Here is a 16,786-nt window from a genome sequence, read left to right on the forward strand (position 1 = left end):
AAATTGTGACTCTGCAGGAGCACAGTTGACTGGGAGAGCTGCATCAGCCCAGGGGGCTCTGCTGGATCATCGTGCATGGAGTGAAACATGAACATTGCTGGGAGATGTTTATGGATGAGCTGCTGGCCTGGGTTATTCTTACACACTTGGCAGATAAGAAATGAGAAGAAAGAGAAGTTCTCCTCCCTCCTTGTCCCCTCCTTTCAGTACACAGAGAAAAAAGGAGAGAACGCATTCTCTTTTATTTGTGCACTGAGAGGCAGGAGCAGGTTTGAGTTTGATTGTTTCCCTGGTTTCTAGGCCAACATTTATCAGAAGAATTACCTGACATTCCTGGGAAACTGGGTTATGGATGCTGCTGTTTTCTGTAGGGTTTGGGCTGTCCCAGCCCAGGAGCCTGGAGGAAGCACAGCCCAAATCTGTTCTGTGCTGTTTGGTGCAGCAGCAGTTGTTCAGTGTGCCCAGGGCAGAGCTCAGCTCCAGGCTCTGTGTGATCCATCCCAAATGTCCTGGCTAATGTTGTTGGATGTTTTTCCTTCTCCATGTTGTAACTGGAATAATTTGGTTTTCTTGGCTTAGCCTTCCTTGTGACTTCTAGATTTGGTGTTAACTTTTTGTCATCTGAAAAGAAGAGGTTTTTTTCTGGTGAAATAATATTTTCTCATAGCTTTAGTACAGAATCCCAGACTGGTTTGGGTTGGAAGGCACCTTAAAATATAATTTAGTTCCATTTTTCACCATCCTAGGCTGCTCCAAGCCCCATCCAACCTGGCCTTGGACACTTCCAGGGATCCAGGGCCAGTCACAGGATGACACCCTTGATCCAGGTTGCTCTGTGCACCCTGTGCCAGGGCCTGCCCACCCTGCCAGGGAACAATTCCTGATTGCCAAGATCCCATCCAGCCCTGCCCTCTGGCAGTGGGAGCCATTGCCTGGCTCCTGTCCCTCCTCACTGCAGTCGTGTCCTTCCACTGGGGACACAAACACAGTGGCACTGCCCCCTCTGCCTGCTCAGCTCAGCTCAGCACAGGAGCTCCCCAGGCAGAGGCAGCTCCTCCCTGGCCCCTGCAGCCACAGCCACACCTGGGAGCACCCTGAGCCACAGCTGGGCATTGAAAGAATTCCACACAATCACAGAATGGTTTGTGGGTTATGGTTTGTTCAAGCCCACCCAGTGCCACCCCTGCCATGGCAGGGACACCTCCCACTGTCCCAGGCTGCTCCCAGCCCTGTCCAGCCTGGCCTTGGGCACTGCCAGGGATGCAGGGGCAGCCCCAGCTGCTCTGGGCACCCTGTGCCAGGGCCTGCCCACCCTGCCAGGGAACAATTCCTGATTGCCAAGATCCCATCCAGCCCTGCCCTCTGGCACTGGGAGCCATTGCCTGTGTCACCAACTCCCCATATTAAAATTTCCTCTCCCTTCTGTTTATGAGCCCCTTTAAGGCACTGGAAGGATGGCAAAGCTCAGAAATTCTTGCCTATTTGTCCTGAAATTTTTAACTAGGCATTGAAAGGGCTGTGTACAAATTTCTTGGAATGAGAACTTCTGCAGGCCTGGCTGATTCCAAGTGCATGGAGTGGTTGTACAAGGGAAAATGTGTTTCCTCCTGAAAATAGGAAAGCTGAGATAATGATAGCAAATGCTTCCATTTGACTCAGATCATGTCCTTCCATGTCTTGAAAACGAGATAATCCAACCATTTGCTGTTATCAACCATCAGTGGTTTTCTTCTTGCCTTCCCCTGCCCCCAGTCCTCTGCTTTGTTACCTGTCTCTGCCCTTTGCTACAGAATTTCCCCTGGTAACTACAGAAATGACATTTCTGCAGCACAAAGCAAGGGAAATGATTTGAGGGAGCCTTTGCACTTGTATTTCTGGAAGGGCTGTAGATACAAGACTCCTAATTAAAAGGTCAAAGCCACTTGCAGAAACAAATGTCTAAATATAACCCCAGCTTTGTGCAGATGGACTCTGGTAACTAAGGCTGGATACATCAATGTGGATGAGGAACTCCTGTGGCTTCCCTAAAATAGAACTTCTTTTGTACAATGGTGCATATAAATACAGCTCCAAGAGCTCTTTCTAGCATGAATTATATGTATATATATATATATATATAATTATATATATATAATTATATATATATACATAATATATATTATATATTATAATATATTATATGTCATATATAAATATATTATTATATATAATATATGTTATATATAATTATATTTATACTATATATATACTATATATATAATATTTTTATATATAATATATAAAAATATATATAAATATATATAAATAAAATAGTATAATAATGTATAATAATTAAAATAGTAAAATGCTTCTGTTGCTCCTGAGTAAACTCCCCAATGAAATCAGCAAACCTCGTGTCTCACCCTGGTGTGGATGTGTGCTGCTCAGGGTTTGGTGTGTTTTGGCTTTCAGTTCATGAGCAGGGCTGCACATCCAGGCCTTTTTGCTGTGTGCTCTGAGGCTGTTTTTCCTGCACTGACATCTGCTCCCACTGTTTATTGGATGCTTTATTTTGGAAAGCCATTCCCTGTGCAAGAATCTCACTGCCCATCTGGAGCTGGGAGCCTGTGCCAGATGCTGGGCCAAGGGAATCAGCTGCTCATTGGGAACTTGCAGGGGAGTACCTGCTGCATCCCAACAATCCCAAAGGCTTCAGTCCCATAGTCCCCAGCCACACAGTCCCTGACTGCAGGGAATGACAGAGGAATGAGTAGAATGACAGTTCAGTCAGAGACACTTGAGAAATTTATTTCCTTCAGCCTTATTTTTCCTTCGAGGGCTCGTTTTGATGGCTTCAATGGGTGGAATTCAAAGACTCCTATCCCTGTATGCTTGGCACCCATATCCTAAAAACCAGTGTGTTTTTAATTTCTGTAAACTCCTGACAAACAGCACCTCATGTGTCTGTTTTTCTGTTTAATTTCAGGACAAACACCACGATGCTGCTCATGAAATTATTGAGACAATTCGGTAAGTGCTGGGTGCAGCCTGCCTGGGACCCTTCCTGTGCCTCACTGCAGCTCTGGGGAGGGATGGCTGACTCAGGACACCCAGGAGGGCAGCAGTTACCATTTAGCACCTCTGAGTTATTTTTCTAAGCTGAATTTGCTGCAATACAGAGCTCCTTGCCAAAGAGATTTTTGTTTTATCTTGCCATATTCCATTCTGTTGTGAACAGAGTTCAAAATGAGTGGTGGTGCTCAGCTTTAATACTTGTGGCAGTTGGTATCTGAGCTGTGGACACACAAGGTTTAAGGGAACATTGATGTGTTATGTCCTGATCTTGCCTCTGCCCACCCTCTCTGTTTCCCCTGTTGCTGTGATCTTGCAGCATTTGGGTTGTTTGGCAATGATCTCCCTGTAGCATTGCTCTTAATCCTGCTGATAAAGTTGGAACAACGTGGGGAAAATGGGAGGATAAAGGTGAAAGACAACTGAGAGAAGCAAGAAGTCAGAGGATTTCCCAACACAGGCTCTCAGGACGTGACTTGCTGTTATTTCAGCAGGATTAGGAGGGGACTTGCCAAAGAACAACTTTTAATAAATGCTACACGAATTCCCCAAACACCTGAGGGATGAGGATGAGTTATCCCCATTCCAAAGCTGCTCTTGTTAACTGTTTTACATCCTCACAGGCTGCCCTTGGCTCAGCTCAGGGCTGTGTCTGCAGCAGGGTTTAGTGCTTGGGTGGTGCAGATACAGGTGAGGGAGGAGGTGTTTTACCTGCAGAACCACCTGAGCTCGAAATCTGCTCACAGATGGCAAAGGCAAAGGTAGCAGTGAGCCTTGTGTGCTGCCAGTGTGAGGGTGAGAGAACCAAGTGCTTGATAACATCACTCACATGCCTGAAATCAGAGCATTTCCCACGGGCTGGGGGGCAGAGGATGTGAATGAGGCTGCAGCTGAACATTTTTCTCCTAAAGGAATTTCTTTTTCTATCTACAGAACTCTGCCACTGGGGCTGCCAGTTTGCTTGGACTGGTGGGGATAAGATTCTGACTTTGGGGGTTTTGTGGCATCATTTTTGGGCCCCTTTCCAAGGGGCTCAGAGGGGGTGGCTGCAGTGGTTGGTGCTTTCTGTGCTGGATGGAGGCAAAGGGAAGCTGCCTTAGGAAGCTGTTGGGTCAGGTGATGTTTCACAACTGTTTTCAGCAAGGCTGGAGTGAACTCAGTGTCAAAAGCTCTTTATGCTGCCTTTGCCTTGTGCAAAGTGCCCATGGTGTTGTGAAAGTGGTGCTGAGAGAATGCAGGAAATATCTCAATATCCCTTTATGTCATCAGGCAGTGGAATAATGGAATATCCCTGGACACAAGGATCCAGCTGCTGACTGCCTGTTCCTGGGATTTAAGAAGCACCAACCACTCCAGCCACCCCCTCTGAGCCCTGGTGCTTTTAGGGGACATGTGAGACACCAGAGGAGGGCCAGCCATGCATGTCCAAGTTCAGGTTTTCACTGGCCTGTGTAGTTATTAACCATGTGTGAATCAGCCACAAGGAACAGAACTGTTGGATCTTAATTTTTTTTTTATTCACCATTTTAATAGTGAAGAATGGAGCAAAGTTCATGAGGAAGAAATTCTGTGATTCCTATTGGAATTCATCTTGTGATGTGGGTTTTTCTGATGCTGACAGTGCTTTCCAATTTGATATTTGTGGAGGAAATTTGTGTGCAAAGCTTCTGTGGCTTTTAAATTGCTTTTGAAGGGAATGAATCTTCCTCCATTCCACAAGTGAAGCTCTCTCCTGTGAGCTGCCATTGTTGGATGCACTGCAAGTGGGAATGTGCTTCCCCTTTCTGATAGCCACAACACACAGGGCTGTGTTAATTCAGGTATCAAAGGGGTCTTTCAGCAAAATAACTTCTCAAAATCTGGTTTGGTTGGGTGTGTAAGGTGTGAGAGAGTTTAAGCACTCCCCAGAGAATATCCTGGCACTGAGTGGTTGGTGACAGGGTTTTTGGGCTGCTGTGGGAAATGTCTTCTCCACATTCAGCCTTGTCAAAGCTTCCTTGCAGCATCAGAATTCTTTGGAAATGCTGCACTTCTGCATTTTCTGTTAGATTAACATCAGCCATGACTCTGAGTATTTTTAGACACGTGGAATACATTTATCACCTCATTTTGAAGCTTTATGCTCCTGCCAGTGTCTACAGGCATCTTGCTGTTTATTCAGAACAAATGTGAACTGTTGCAGTTTCCCATTATGTCTGCCTTATTCCTGAATTACTGTGAGCTCCCAGGGCTGCTGCAGTGTCCTCTCTTCATGTAAAGCAGCCCAAATTGAGACAAACGACCTTATTACACTTAATTGGCAACACCACTGTTCGTTATTTCTTCTCTCCTTCTAGGTGGGTCTGTGAAGAAATCCCAGATCTCAAGCTTGCCATGGAAAACTATGTTTTAATTGACTATGATACAAAAAGGTGAGAGGAATGTTTTTGTTCCCAGCAGGAGTTGAGGGTGTAGTGAACCAGTGTGGAACTGGTTATTCTTAGACACTACCAACTGAAGTTTTCTCTCAGAACTGGCTTCAGGCTCTGCTGGAGTTATTTTGGTAGGAAATGTGTAACAGCAACATTGGCAAAGGCAGTTGGATTAAGGACATAATTGGAAACTCCACGAGCTCCAGTGCAGCTCTGCTGTACATTGAATTACTCACTGTGAAACAATGATTGGTATCTGCACCCTTGGAGCAGGGCCAGGCTGGGAATCTCAGTGGTTCCTGCTCCTGTAGTAACCAGGAATTCCTGTTCTCAGCAGGCCATGGCAGAGCTGGGTGGCAGAGGGAGCTGCACCTTCCCCTTCTCCCTTTCCTGCTGGTTGGGGGCTGAATTAAAAAGTGAAATTCCCAGAGAGTATGGCCAGAGTGGGAATTTCAATGGTTCCTGCTCCTGTAGTAACCAGGAATTCCTGTTCTCAGCAGGCCATGGCAGAGCTGGGTGGCAGAGGGAGCTGCACCTTCCCCTTCTCCCTTTCCTGCTGGTTGGGGGCTGAATTCAAAGGTGAAATTCCCAGGAGTGTTGTGGGCAGCTGGAGGGGTTCTGAGGTGCCTCAGCTCCATGGAGTTCAGAATAAATTAATTATGGGATATTCCCCTCCTGGGAGAGGCAGATCCTGACCTGTGCTGTGTCTGTGGAGATTTCTGAGGTTCTGTGCATGGACTTGGCTCCACTGACACTGGGAAAAGGGAGGATGCTCAACTGCAGTTTATAAAAACCTCCCTGGTTTCCTACATGGGAAAGACTGAATTTATCCAAATCTACAGAATGATTGAACTGTTAGAAGAAAGTTTACTGATGAAACTGCATTGCTGTGAGCAGAATCCCAGAATATCCTGAGCTGGATCCCACAGGGATCATCAGTGCAGCCCCTGGCCCTGCAGAGACACCCCAAAAATCCCACCCTGAGCACCCCTGAGAGATCCTGGAGCTCTGGCAGCCTTGGCACCATTCCCTGGGGAGCCTGGGCAGTGCCCAGCAGCCTCGGGGGGAAGAACCTTGCCCAACCTAAACCTCCCCAGCCCTAGATATTTCTGTCATGGTCTGCTTAAGGTATTGCCTCCTCTTCTCTCAATTTTCATTGTTTCATTGAAAGACTTTTTAGTTTTGCCTTCCTCCTGGAAAATTCAAAAGGAGTAATCAAGGTCAAGCATCCCATTAAAATTCATTAATTTGGATTTGTGGATTACTCACAGCAGCTGCATTACTGTATTTTTGTGGTTCTGGCATCCTCACTGGGTGTGTTTCACTGGGGACCATCAGTGTGGTTGGCAGCAATGCTGAATAAAAGGGAAACCCTTCTGTTCCCCAAAGTCACCCCCCCACTATCTTCCTGCAGCTTTTCAAGAAAGTCATGAACTGGAATTCTGGTAAAGATTTCAGTCTTTTTTACTTCCTTTGCAAAAATTTGTTGGAAAAATCCCTGGCAGCAGATGGGCTGAGGCAGGGATGTGAAAGAGAAGCAGCAGGTTATGGAAATGCAGACAAACCCCATTGCAGCCTTGCTTTTCCCAGCTTGGAAACAAGCACAGGCAGCTGGGAGAGCTCATGGGAGAGGAGTCCTGGCCAGGGTAGTGACCCTGAGGATCACAAGAGACTCAAGGGTCCCTTCTGGTGTCCCCTGGCCCCCCATCCCTTGCCAGCTTTGGGAATGCCCATGTTTTGGGGATGTCACTCCTGTAAGTTCTTGTGTTGCTTTTGCTCTGCTCTGTGGGTCTGGTTACATAACCATTGATGTTCCCAGGAATATACTTTCTTTCCTGGCCTTGAATTGATTTAATCCTCTCAGTTTGTGTCATTAGGGCATCTGCCTGGGCTGACCATAATCCCAGGCAGCCCATGGAGCAATCCCCAGGCTTTCCTGATGGGTGATGCTTTAGGCTGTGTACTGGCTCTAAATGCATTTTCAGTCCCAGGGTGAATTTCTGGAAAAGCATCTGCTTGTCTCAGGACTGATTATTGTGGAGAGATGACAGCAAAAAAGAGACAAATGTACTGAGCTCTTAAATGTCTCTGCAGCTGAAAATATGGAGAAGAGGTTCTGAGAATACAGAAGTTTACCAGGAAAAGGGCTGTACTCAAAGTATGACTTGAAATAAAGGAACTAATATTATTTGTCATGTACTCCGGGTCTACTGGGGATTTTATTTAAAGGAAACAAAGACTTTAATCTATGTATGTAATTACATATCCTGAGAGAAGCAAACCCTAAATACCTACTAACCAAGAGGATAGAAAAGCACAAGGTTTTACCTTCAAACCTGCCTGTTTTGAGCTGCCCCTGTGTTCTCCCCCCAGCTTTGAGAGCATGCAGAGACTGTGTGACAAGTACAACCGAGCCATTGACAGCATCCACCAGTTGGTGAGTATTGAATTTAGCAAAAACCTGCCAAGGTTTTTGTGTGCCACCTTTGAATTCAGGTAGTGAACAACAGCAGAAAGCTGTGACCGACTCAGTTCTGCATCATTACTCAGTTCAACATCGGTTCAGTGGGGATAGCAAAGAAACAAGGAGTGAACAAACCTTTACACCCACCCCAACTCTATTCAGTGCTGTGCTTTACATTGCCAAATGGCTTTTGCATCTCTTTATATTCCCCTTTATCACCTGTGAAATTACCTGTTAATTGAGGTGTGAGAAATGTGGTGTTCCAGAAACAGCCTGGAACTTCCAGTTTTTGGGGGGACTCGAGCTTAATATTAAACTTATTTTCTTGATCACACCTGGACAGTCAAGGAGTTAGTATTGGAGGGATATTCCTACAGAAAGAAAGGGACTTAAACATCACTTTTTGTTCCCAAATTCAGAGCTGGTGCTCTTCCTTGTGCACTTCTGGCACTGTTATTTTGGCACGTGGAAACAACTGACTTGCCTTTAGGGGGAAGGAAAAGTTTATCTACATTTAACACAGGGATTTCTCATATAGATTGACTTTTGCACAGAGAAATCTGTGACTTATGGGTACTTAAATAATCCATATGAACTCTCTTGTGTGTTGTGGAAGTGATCCATGGCTTAGGAATTTCCTTGCCACAGTTCAGCTGCTCTGGCCTGTGGGATCACTGGCTAAAGTAGAATGTAATCTCTTTTCAGGCCAATTTAATGAGCTTTTTTGGTTCTTTTACCCCCCAAAAAGCTTGAACTGGAGGAAGCAAAACCTGAACAATGAATAATGTAACTATTCTGCTTAATTTGAAAACATAGGTGGATTTTTTCTCTGCTGTGCTTGTGGGAGTTATTTGAAATATGCAGTATTATGGCAACAAGCCTTTTTTGCTGGGATTTTCTTAATATTTTGGGCCTTAAAAACTTGTGCTTATTTGGATTCAGGCACCTTCATGTCTGTGTTGGTTAATAGCTAATTATTAGCAGCTATTCAGCACTTGCAGTTGCTATCTGTACTGGCAAACCTGATGGGCTTAATTTTTTCCTTCCCATTTGAATTTCACAGGAGAGTTTAGGAGGGGACTGGAATTGCCCTTTTATGGTTTGTTTTTATCAAGGGCAGAGGTAGACATTTTAAAAACTTAACAACTTTTCTGCTTAGCATGGGGTTTTTTCTGAAGAAGAAAGGAAGCTTGATTTCCATCTCTTTCCTGCCACTCCCTGTCTGAGTGCATCTGATCCCTCCCATGTGACAGCTCCTGGAGCAAAATTAACCTGTTCTTGTGTTGACAGTCAACAGCAGTTCAGTGGGGATAGAAAAAAGGAGTGAACAAACCTTTACACCCACCCCAAAGTGTTGTGTTTTACATTGCCAATTGTTTCTGGCATCTCTTTAAGTTCCCCTTTATTACCTGGTAATTGAGGTGTGACAAAGTGCTGAGCAGCTGCTGGTGTGCAGTTTCTGCAGAATGACAGAAAGGTTTGGGTTGGAAGGGACCTCAGAGCCCATCCAGTGCCACCCCTGCCATGGCAGGGACACCTCCCACTGTCCCAGGCTGCTCCCAGCCCTGTCCAGCCTGGCCTTGGGCACTGCCAGGGATGCAGGGGCAGCCCCAGCTGCTCTGGGCACCCTGTGCCAGGGCCTGCCCACCCTGCCAGGGAACAATTCCTGATTGCCAAGATCCCATCCAGCCCTGCCCTCTGGCACTGGGAGCCATTGCCTGGCTCCTGTCCCTGCAGGCCTTGTCCCCAGTCCCTCTGCAGCTCTCCTGGAGCCCCTTCAGGCCCTGCCAGGGCTCTGGGGTGTCCCTGGAGCCTTCTCTTGTCCAGGTGAGCACCCCCAGCTCTCCCAGCACAGAAGCAAAGCAGATTATTCCAGTCCCCAATTCCTGCTTCCAGCCCTGCTTCCCCAAGGACTGAACACATCTGAACCCATTTCTGCTCTCACTGAAATCAAGGGCACTGCTCCAATCCCTTGGCTTCAAGTCACAGGGCTTGGGATCTGCCAGGGGCTCTGAGCTCTCCCCAGGGCCTTTTCTTGTCCAGGTGAGCACCCCCAGCTCTGCCAGCCTGGCTCCAGTTCCATTCCCTGCTTTTATCTTTAGGAAGCAGCACCTGCAGCCCAAGCTGAGGGTGAGGGGGTGGGAGGGGCCCTGTCCCTCATCCCTCAGTGGGTTTGGTGCCACTTCCTTCTCCCCACAGTGGGTTCACCCTCATCCCCCTTGTGAGAAACAACTGCTGACTTTAAAAATTTAAAAAGGTTTATTAAACCTTAACAAAAATTCAACAAAAGGACTAAATAAGGGAAAATTCACAGCACTGGGAGCTGCCCTCATGCACACCACATGGCCAGTTCATCTTCAAGATGGATGCTCAGTGTTTTTTACCCCTGGGGGTTGCATCAGCCCTCCCAAAGTCTGTCAGTCAGCTCTTCTTTGCCATTTATCAATGGAAACTGCTTTCTTGTAACTGGATTGGAGATCAGGTGTTGCCATGCCTCACCCCCTAAGCACCAAGCTTTTCCATTCCCAGCTGCCCCATGCAAGGGACACACGTGCACACCTTCTCTGTACCTGTCCTAGACAACCCAGCCTGTCTGATGGTCACAATACAGGGGGAAAGGGGAACAGAGGACATCCAAACTACAACAACATAACTGTACATCACTAAAGATTTTCTTAATATTCACACAATAGTTATCTTTTAATTGTGAGAGCCAATCATCTCATTATCCATCTATAACAGTGATATATAGTTATTGGTTGGTTTAGAGTAGAAGCTCACTGTCTAATATAGGTGATAGGTATTAAGAAGTTATGGTAAATATTGTACACGTAGTTTTTAGTATAAAAAGGTAACACTGCCCTGAGTGTGTCAGTGTGCCTCTGTCTGACCTGCTGAATGGACCTCAGCAGGCCAGGAGAAAGAATTTTATAGATAAGAAGCAAAATAAACAACCTTGAGAATGAGAACTGAAGAGTTCTGATTCCTTCTTTGACAGCTGGGCTGGGAAAAGAGACTTTCTAACACATCTGGGGGTCACTCTGAGCAGCAAAACCCCGAGAAACTGAATCAACACAAAAAGGCAAAAACAATCAAAAGCACCCATAAGACAATTTTCAAAATGCAAACAATTTTGAGTCTTCCATGTCCAAACAGATTTTCTGAGGCATCTTAGAGCTGGCAGGAGGGATGTGGGATTTTCTTAGCATGGTTTATCAGGACAAGGTTTTTTCTGTCACCTGTTGTCGGGGTCTCTTGCTTGTCAGAGTGACCCCAAGAAAAGTTGGAAAGTCTCTTATCCCAGCCTGGCACTTGAAGAAGCAATCAGGGCTCTTCATTTCTGGATCTCAAGGTTGTTTATTGTATCTCATCTATAAAATTCTTTCTCCTGCCCTGCCGAGATCCGCTCAGCAAGACAGTCCAGGCACTGTGCCTGCCCCCAGGGCAGGGTTATGTCTTTATACTAAAAACTACCTGTACAATGTTTGCAATTACTTTCCAATACCTATCACCTATGTTGGACAGTGAGCTTCTACTCTAAACCAATCCAAAGTGCCAACATCACAGCAGAAGATGGAGGCCAAGAAGAAGAAGGAGAAAGGCTGGACATGCCCAGATTCCTCCATCCCTATTCTAAAAATGCCAAAATCTATTTTTTAACCCTGTGATAACTTCACTATCATTCTACTTAATTTGTCATGGCTTGCAGATTTTCATCTAAGGTTGGTGATTTGCTCCATGGGTCATAATCAAACCCACAGGCGATTTGGGCTCTGTGCCAGGGTCTCTGAGCCCCCTGGCAGGGGGATGTCCTGACAACCTGTGGTGAAGGGCTTGGCTGTGACAGACTCTGCACGAGGCAGTGAGGCAGTGTGGGTCCAAGCATCTCAAGGTGCATCTCTGTGCCCTGCAGTGGAAGGGGACCACGCAGCCCATGAAGCTGAACACGCGTCCCTCCAACGGGCTCCTGAGGCACATCCTGCAGCAGGTCTACAACCACTCGGTCACCGACCCCGAGAAACTCAACAACTACGAGCCCTTCTCGCCCGAGGTCTACGGAGAAACCTCCTTTGACTTGGTGGCCCAAATGATCGATGAGATTAAAATGACAGAGGATGATTTGTTCGTTGACTTGGGCAGTGGTAAGTGAGCAATAATTCCTTTTTCTCTTTTGCTTTCTCTTTTTCTTAATACTTTCAAAACCTCATATTTGGGAAGCCAAATAGGGGCTGATCCTGTAACACAACCCCCAGGGCTGAGGGTTGTGTTAGAGGATAAACATTGTGAAAAACGCCAATCACTTGTTTTTAAAATTTTAAATGTTTGATAGTAATAAAATGGTTATAAAAATAGTAATATAATTAGAGTAATAATAATTTTGGACAATTTGGATTAGGACAATATGAGACAATAGAAATAAGGAGTTATGGACAGTCTGGGTAAGGACCCACGTTGACAGAGGATTAACCCTTAAAACAATAACCTGTTGCATAGTCATACACCTCATACATGCTGCATAAATTCCATTCAAACACAGAACTCTCTCTGGTCATCTTCAACTTCTTCTTCACCCTAATTGGCATCTTCATGGCTGAGTGAGATGGGAAGAAGTTAATTTCTCCTGATAATGGAGCAATAAATTCTCCTTCTCTGAAAGATTCAGGTGTCCTGTGGCTGCCATCTCACTGTGAGTCCTTTCTTTAGAAAAAAGTATCCTACATAGCATAGTCTCCACTCCAACCTCATAACCTAAAACTATATTTAACACACTACTCAAGAAAACCAATGCAGCACAACTTTCTAACATAACACATATAATATTAATTTTAATATTTGTGAAAAGCCAATCATAAAATACGCATTTTTCACAAGCATTTTTCCAGATAATCCCCAAAGATGCTCCTGCTTTTTATGTCAGGATTAAATGGACCAGACAAACCCTCAGACCTCTTTTCTGTGGCAGTGAATATCAGCCTGCAATGCAATAAACCCTTGTTACAAACCCTTTTGTTTGTGTTGGTATTGTTGGATACACTTGTGAAGAAGAAGAAATGTTAAAAATGATGTTTGACCCATCAAGTTACATTCCTAAAGATTCATCTGTTTTCACTGGATTTGTTTTATGCCCTTCATATCTGAAAATTGCATTTCCTGATCCTTCCCATGTGAAACCCTTGGTGTGGAATCTGAAAATGAAGGGTTTTTTTACCTCTGACTTGTCAGTGTGTCAAAAAAGCTTTTATAGTTTACTTGAACGGTTGTGAAACCCACAAAATCTAACCCACATCTGCAACAGAGTCAAGTTTTAAAAGGAAATTGATGTGTCTAGTTGGTGAGGAAACCAGGTATGACTCAAGCTCATGTGCAACAGAGACACTGAGTAAGAAAATGTTCTTTTTCTTGGTAAATCTGGTTCAGAACAGGAAGGGAGTAATAAGAATTTCCTCTCTTGCTTGATGTGTTCTGAAGTTTTAACACATTTAAACACAAACAAGTATGTGTGATACAGGACTTCTGGGGAAAAATAGATTTAGAAAAAATTATATTTTGAATTTGAAAGTATATTTAAATATTAAACAGTTATATATAAATATTAGATATTTATGTATGTTATACATAGTAAAACAATAGATTGTAGAATAATTTAATATTAAGTAGTATACTGTTAAAAAGTATAAGAATATAGTGCACATATGATAAAATATAAAAGATATTAATATATAATATATATACATAATATATTCCATGCAATATATTGTAATAATATATAATAGTATATAATATATATTATATATGTATAATATATAATAGTATATAATATAAATAATAGTATATAATATATATTATATATGTATAATATATAATAGTATATAATATATATAATAGTATATAATATTAGATGTAAGATATATATAATATATAGATAATATAGAAAAATATACATACTTATATAAATAAATAAAATGTAATAATAAATAACATATATTATTTATAGACTATTATATACCATATATTATATATAAAATGTAATTTAATACATTATATATTATACATTTTATTTTAATAGAAAAACTAATAATTAATAAATAATAAATAAATAAAACTAATAATAAAACTAAAACTAAAATATATAACATATATATTTATATATATATTTATATTTATATAAATATATATATTTATATATATAAATATATATATTTATATATAATATAATATGGTATAATACATATATATTTATATATATTTATATTTATATAAATATATATTTATATATATATATATATAAAAATATATATTTATATATAATATAATATGGTATAATATCATATATTATAAGTATATAAAATATGGTAAATATAAAGAAAAAATTAAGAATATAAATATATAAGTATATAAGTATATGGATATATAAATATATAAATTAGTTGATATAAGTATAAAACTAAATACATAAATAAACAAATAAATACAGATACAGGCTCTTCAGTGATTTTCTTACCTCTACTTCCCCTCTCAGTGGGACTGACTGAAATTTCCTGTCAGGGACTGATGCTCAGATGAGACCTTTAGAAAGACATCAGAGCTCAGAAACTCTTTTCCATCTGGAGGGAAACAAAACCTCCACAGAATCTCACAATTGTTTGTCCAGGAAGGTTAAAGCAGATCATATCTGGAGTGCTGCAGGCTGGGGCCCAGGCCCATGGCAGAGACTTTCATCTGCTGTCCCCAGGAAGTAAATCAGGTGTTCCTCCCTCTGGTTTTGGGGCTGAGCAGCACCAGAGCAGTGGGAATGACTTTGGGGATGCCCAATGCCTCCAGTGGGATGTCAGAGCCCTGCCCAGTGCCCAGTCCCCCTGCTGGTTTTGTGTGCCCTAAAAGCTTCTCTCCCCTGGCAGTGGTTTGTTCTAAGCTCTGGGGTTTTTGTTCCTTCCCTGCAGGTGTGGGGCAGGTGGTGCTTCAGGTGGCTGCAGCCACAAACTGCAAACATCACTATGGAGTGGAGAAAGCTGATATTCCAGCCAAGTATGCTGAGGTGAGTGAGCTGGGGGTGCTGCTGGGGCAGGGACTCTCTGCTGCAGGAAAAGCAGAATTCCAGCCCTGCTGTATTTGCTGCTCAGCTCAGCCTGTCCTGGAGCTGGGAAATATCAGCTGTGCAAGGATGGGCTTGAGGAAAGATGTGTGTCCAGTCTGGAGTGTTCAGAAGCAGCTTTCTGGAGTCATTTCAGGCCCTGAAAGCTCTTTTACAATAATACCAGGGTCTGTTCAAAAGGGGAGTGCAGGGTAAGCTTCACCCAAATACCTGCAGTCATTCCATGTCTGGAATGGCTCTAATGCAGCTCCCAGAGGCCACAGCAAGCAGCAAATCCAGCAATAAATTCACCAAACAATTAGTGTTAAGTATTCTAAAGGCCATGTCTCTGCCTTGGTGGTGATGTCCCTTTCTCAGTTATTAAACCACCAGAATTCCTCCTGAGGCCTGTGCTGGGTGTCTGCTCAGGAGACACCTTAGTGAGGAAAACCATCAAATGGCCTGAAGCTGCAGGAGGGGAGATTGGGATTAGAGATTAGGAAGGAATTCTTGGCCATGAGGGTGGCACAGGGTGCCCAGAGCAGCTGTGGCTGCCCCTGAATCCCTGGAAGTGTCAAAGGACAGGTTGGAAAGGGCTTGGAGCAGCCTGGGACAGTGGGAGGTGTCCCATGGCAGGGTATGGAACTAAATCACATTTAAGGTCCCCTCCAAACCATTCCATGATTGTTTGAAAATGTTTAGTCAGGCTTCTTTAGTATATTTTAATATTGATGTTAAGGCTTCTTTAGTGAAGTTTCTGTACATTTCTAATCCTGTGCCAATGGGACACACACAGATGATGAGTTCAAGGCAAACCTGGAGGCCACAAGCAAACAGGGAAGGTCAGGCATGGCTTACCACAAGAAGTTTGCTTCCTTCAGTAGCCTGAACAGAAGCTGATCCCTCTGAATTGTCAAAACACAGATTCAGCCTGAACAGGCTGGAAAATTATCCCTCATGAAAGGAGGGAGGGAATAAATAAAACTCCTTGATCCTTCTTTTCAGTGATGTGGGCAATATGCATAAACACAGTGGTGAGGATCATCAGTCAAGGACCTAAAAATCCACTTTATTTCTCCTACTAGGACTGAGTGGAAGTTTTTACCTGGAGGGCTCTGCAGTCCCTCTGTGTGAACATCCTGGTTTTGCTTTGGGGCATTTACAAGGGCAGGAATCCCCTCTGTGTTTACCATGAAACTTAAGAGATCAGCTTTATAAGGAAAAGTGAAATTCTCACTTTTACTAATGCCCCTTCCTGTCACTGTGCAAACACAAGGCTTTGTTGTGTGCAAACAGCAAACAAAAGAATGACCCACAAATGCAGAATTAGGGGTGAACAAAATATTCTGCATTATTTCTCTGGTTAAATCCTTTCAGATTTAACAACCAAGGAGCTGCTGCAGTGTCAGAGTGTGTGGAGCTGCCTTATGCCTCTGTTAGGACCCAGTTTTCCTCCAAATATTTGTGGAAGAAGTTGGGTTGAGTTTGCAGTTAAATTGGCTGTGGCACCACATCTGTGGGTACCATGATAATAGATGGATAATTAAATTTGAAAAGCTTCACCTAAAGAGGAAGAATGTTACAGATTTATTTCAGTGAAGTTGCCTTAATAAATTAAAATGGAAGTTCCTACATTAAAATACAGGGGATTTTGGGGTTTTTCTGCTCAGCTTTGCAGTGCCTTTGAGCATTAAACATGGCTGTGCACACAGAGAGTTGTGTTGAGCTGATCAACCAGCAGCTTGAGTTGTCAGTGGGATCACAATTTCTGCTGGGCCTCTCACACAG

At 43.4% G+C, this 16,786-nt stretch overlaps 1 protein-coding gene across 5 annotated transcripts in view; it reads left to right on the plus strand.

Moving 5' to 3' along the window:
* The window catches only part of DOT1L (DOT1 like histone lysine methyltransferase), a 94,739-nt gene that overhangs the window by 15,075 nt on the left and 62,878 nt on the right, over positions 1–16,786 (plus strand). For all 5 annotated transcript variants that reach the window (XM_036399282.2, XM_054517345.1, XM_054517346.1 and 2 more), the window contains exons 2-6: positions 2,966–3,009; positions 5,388–5,462; positions 7,836–7,899; positions 11,840–12,068; positions 14,868–14,962. In XM_036399282.2, coding sequence (XP_036255175.1) covers positions 2,966–3,009; positions 5,388–5,462; positions 7,836–7,899; positions 11,840–12,068; positions 14,868–14,962 — 507 coding nt within the window. The remainder of the gene's footprint in view (positions 1–2,965; positions 3,010–5,387; positions 5,463–7,835; positions 7,900–11,839; positions 12,069–14,867; positions 14,963–16,786) is intronic.

Source organism: Molothrus ater, chromosome 26, assembly GCF_012460135.2.
Source record: "Molothrus ater isolate BHLD 08-10-18 breed brown headed cowbird chromosome 26, BPBGC_Mater_1.1, whole genome shotgun sequence".
NCBI classification, from domain to species: Eukaryota; Metazoa; Chordata; class Aves; order Passeriformes; family Icteridae; genus Molothrus; species Molothrus ater.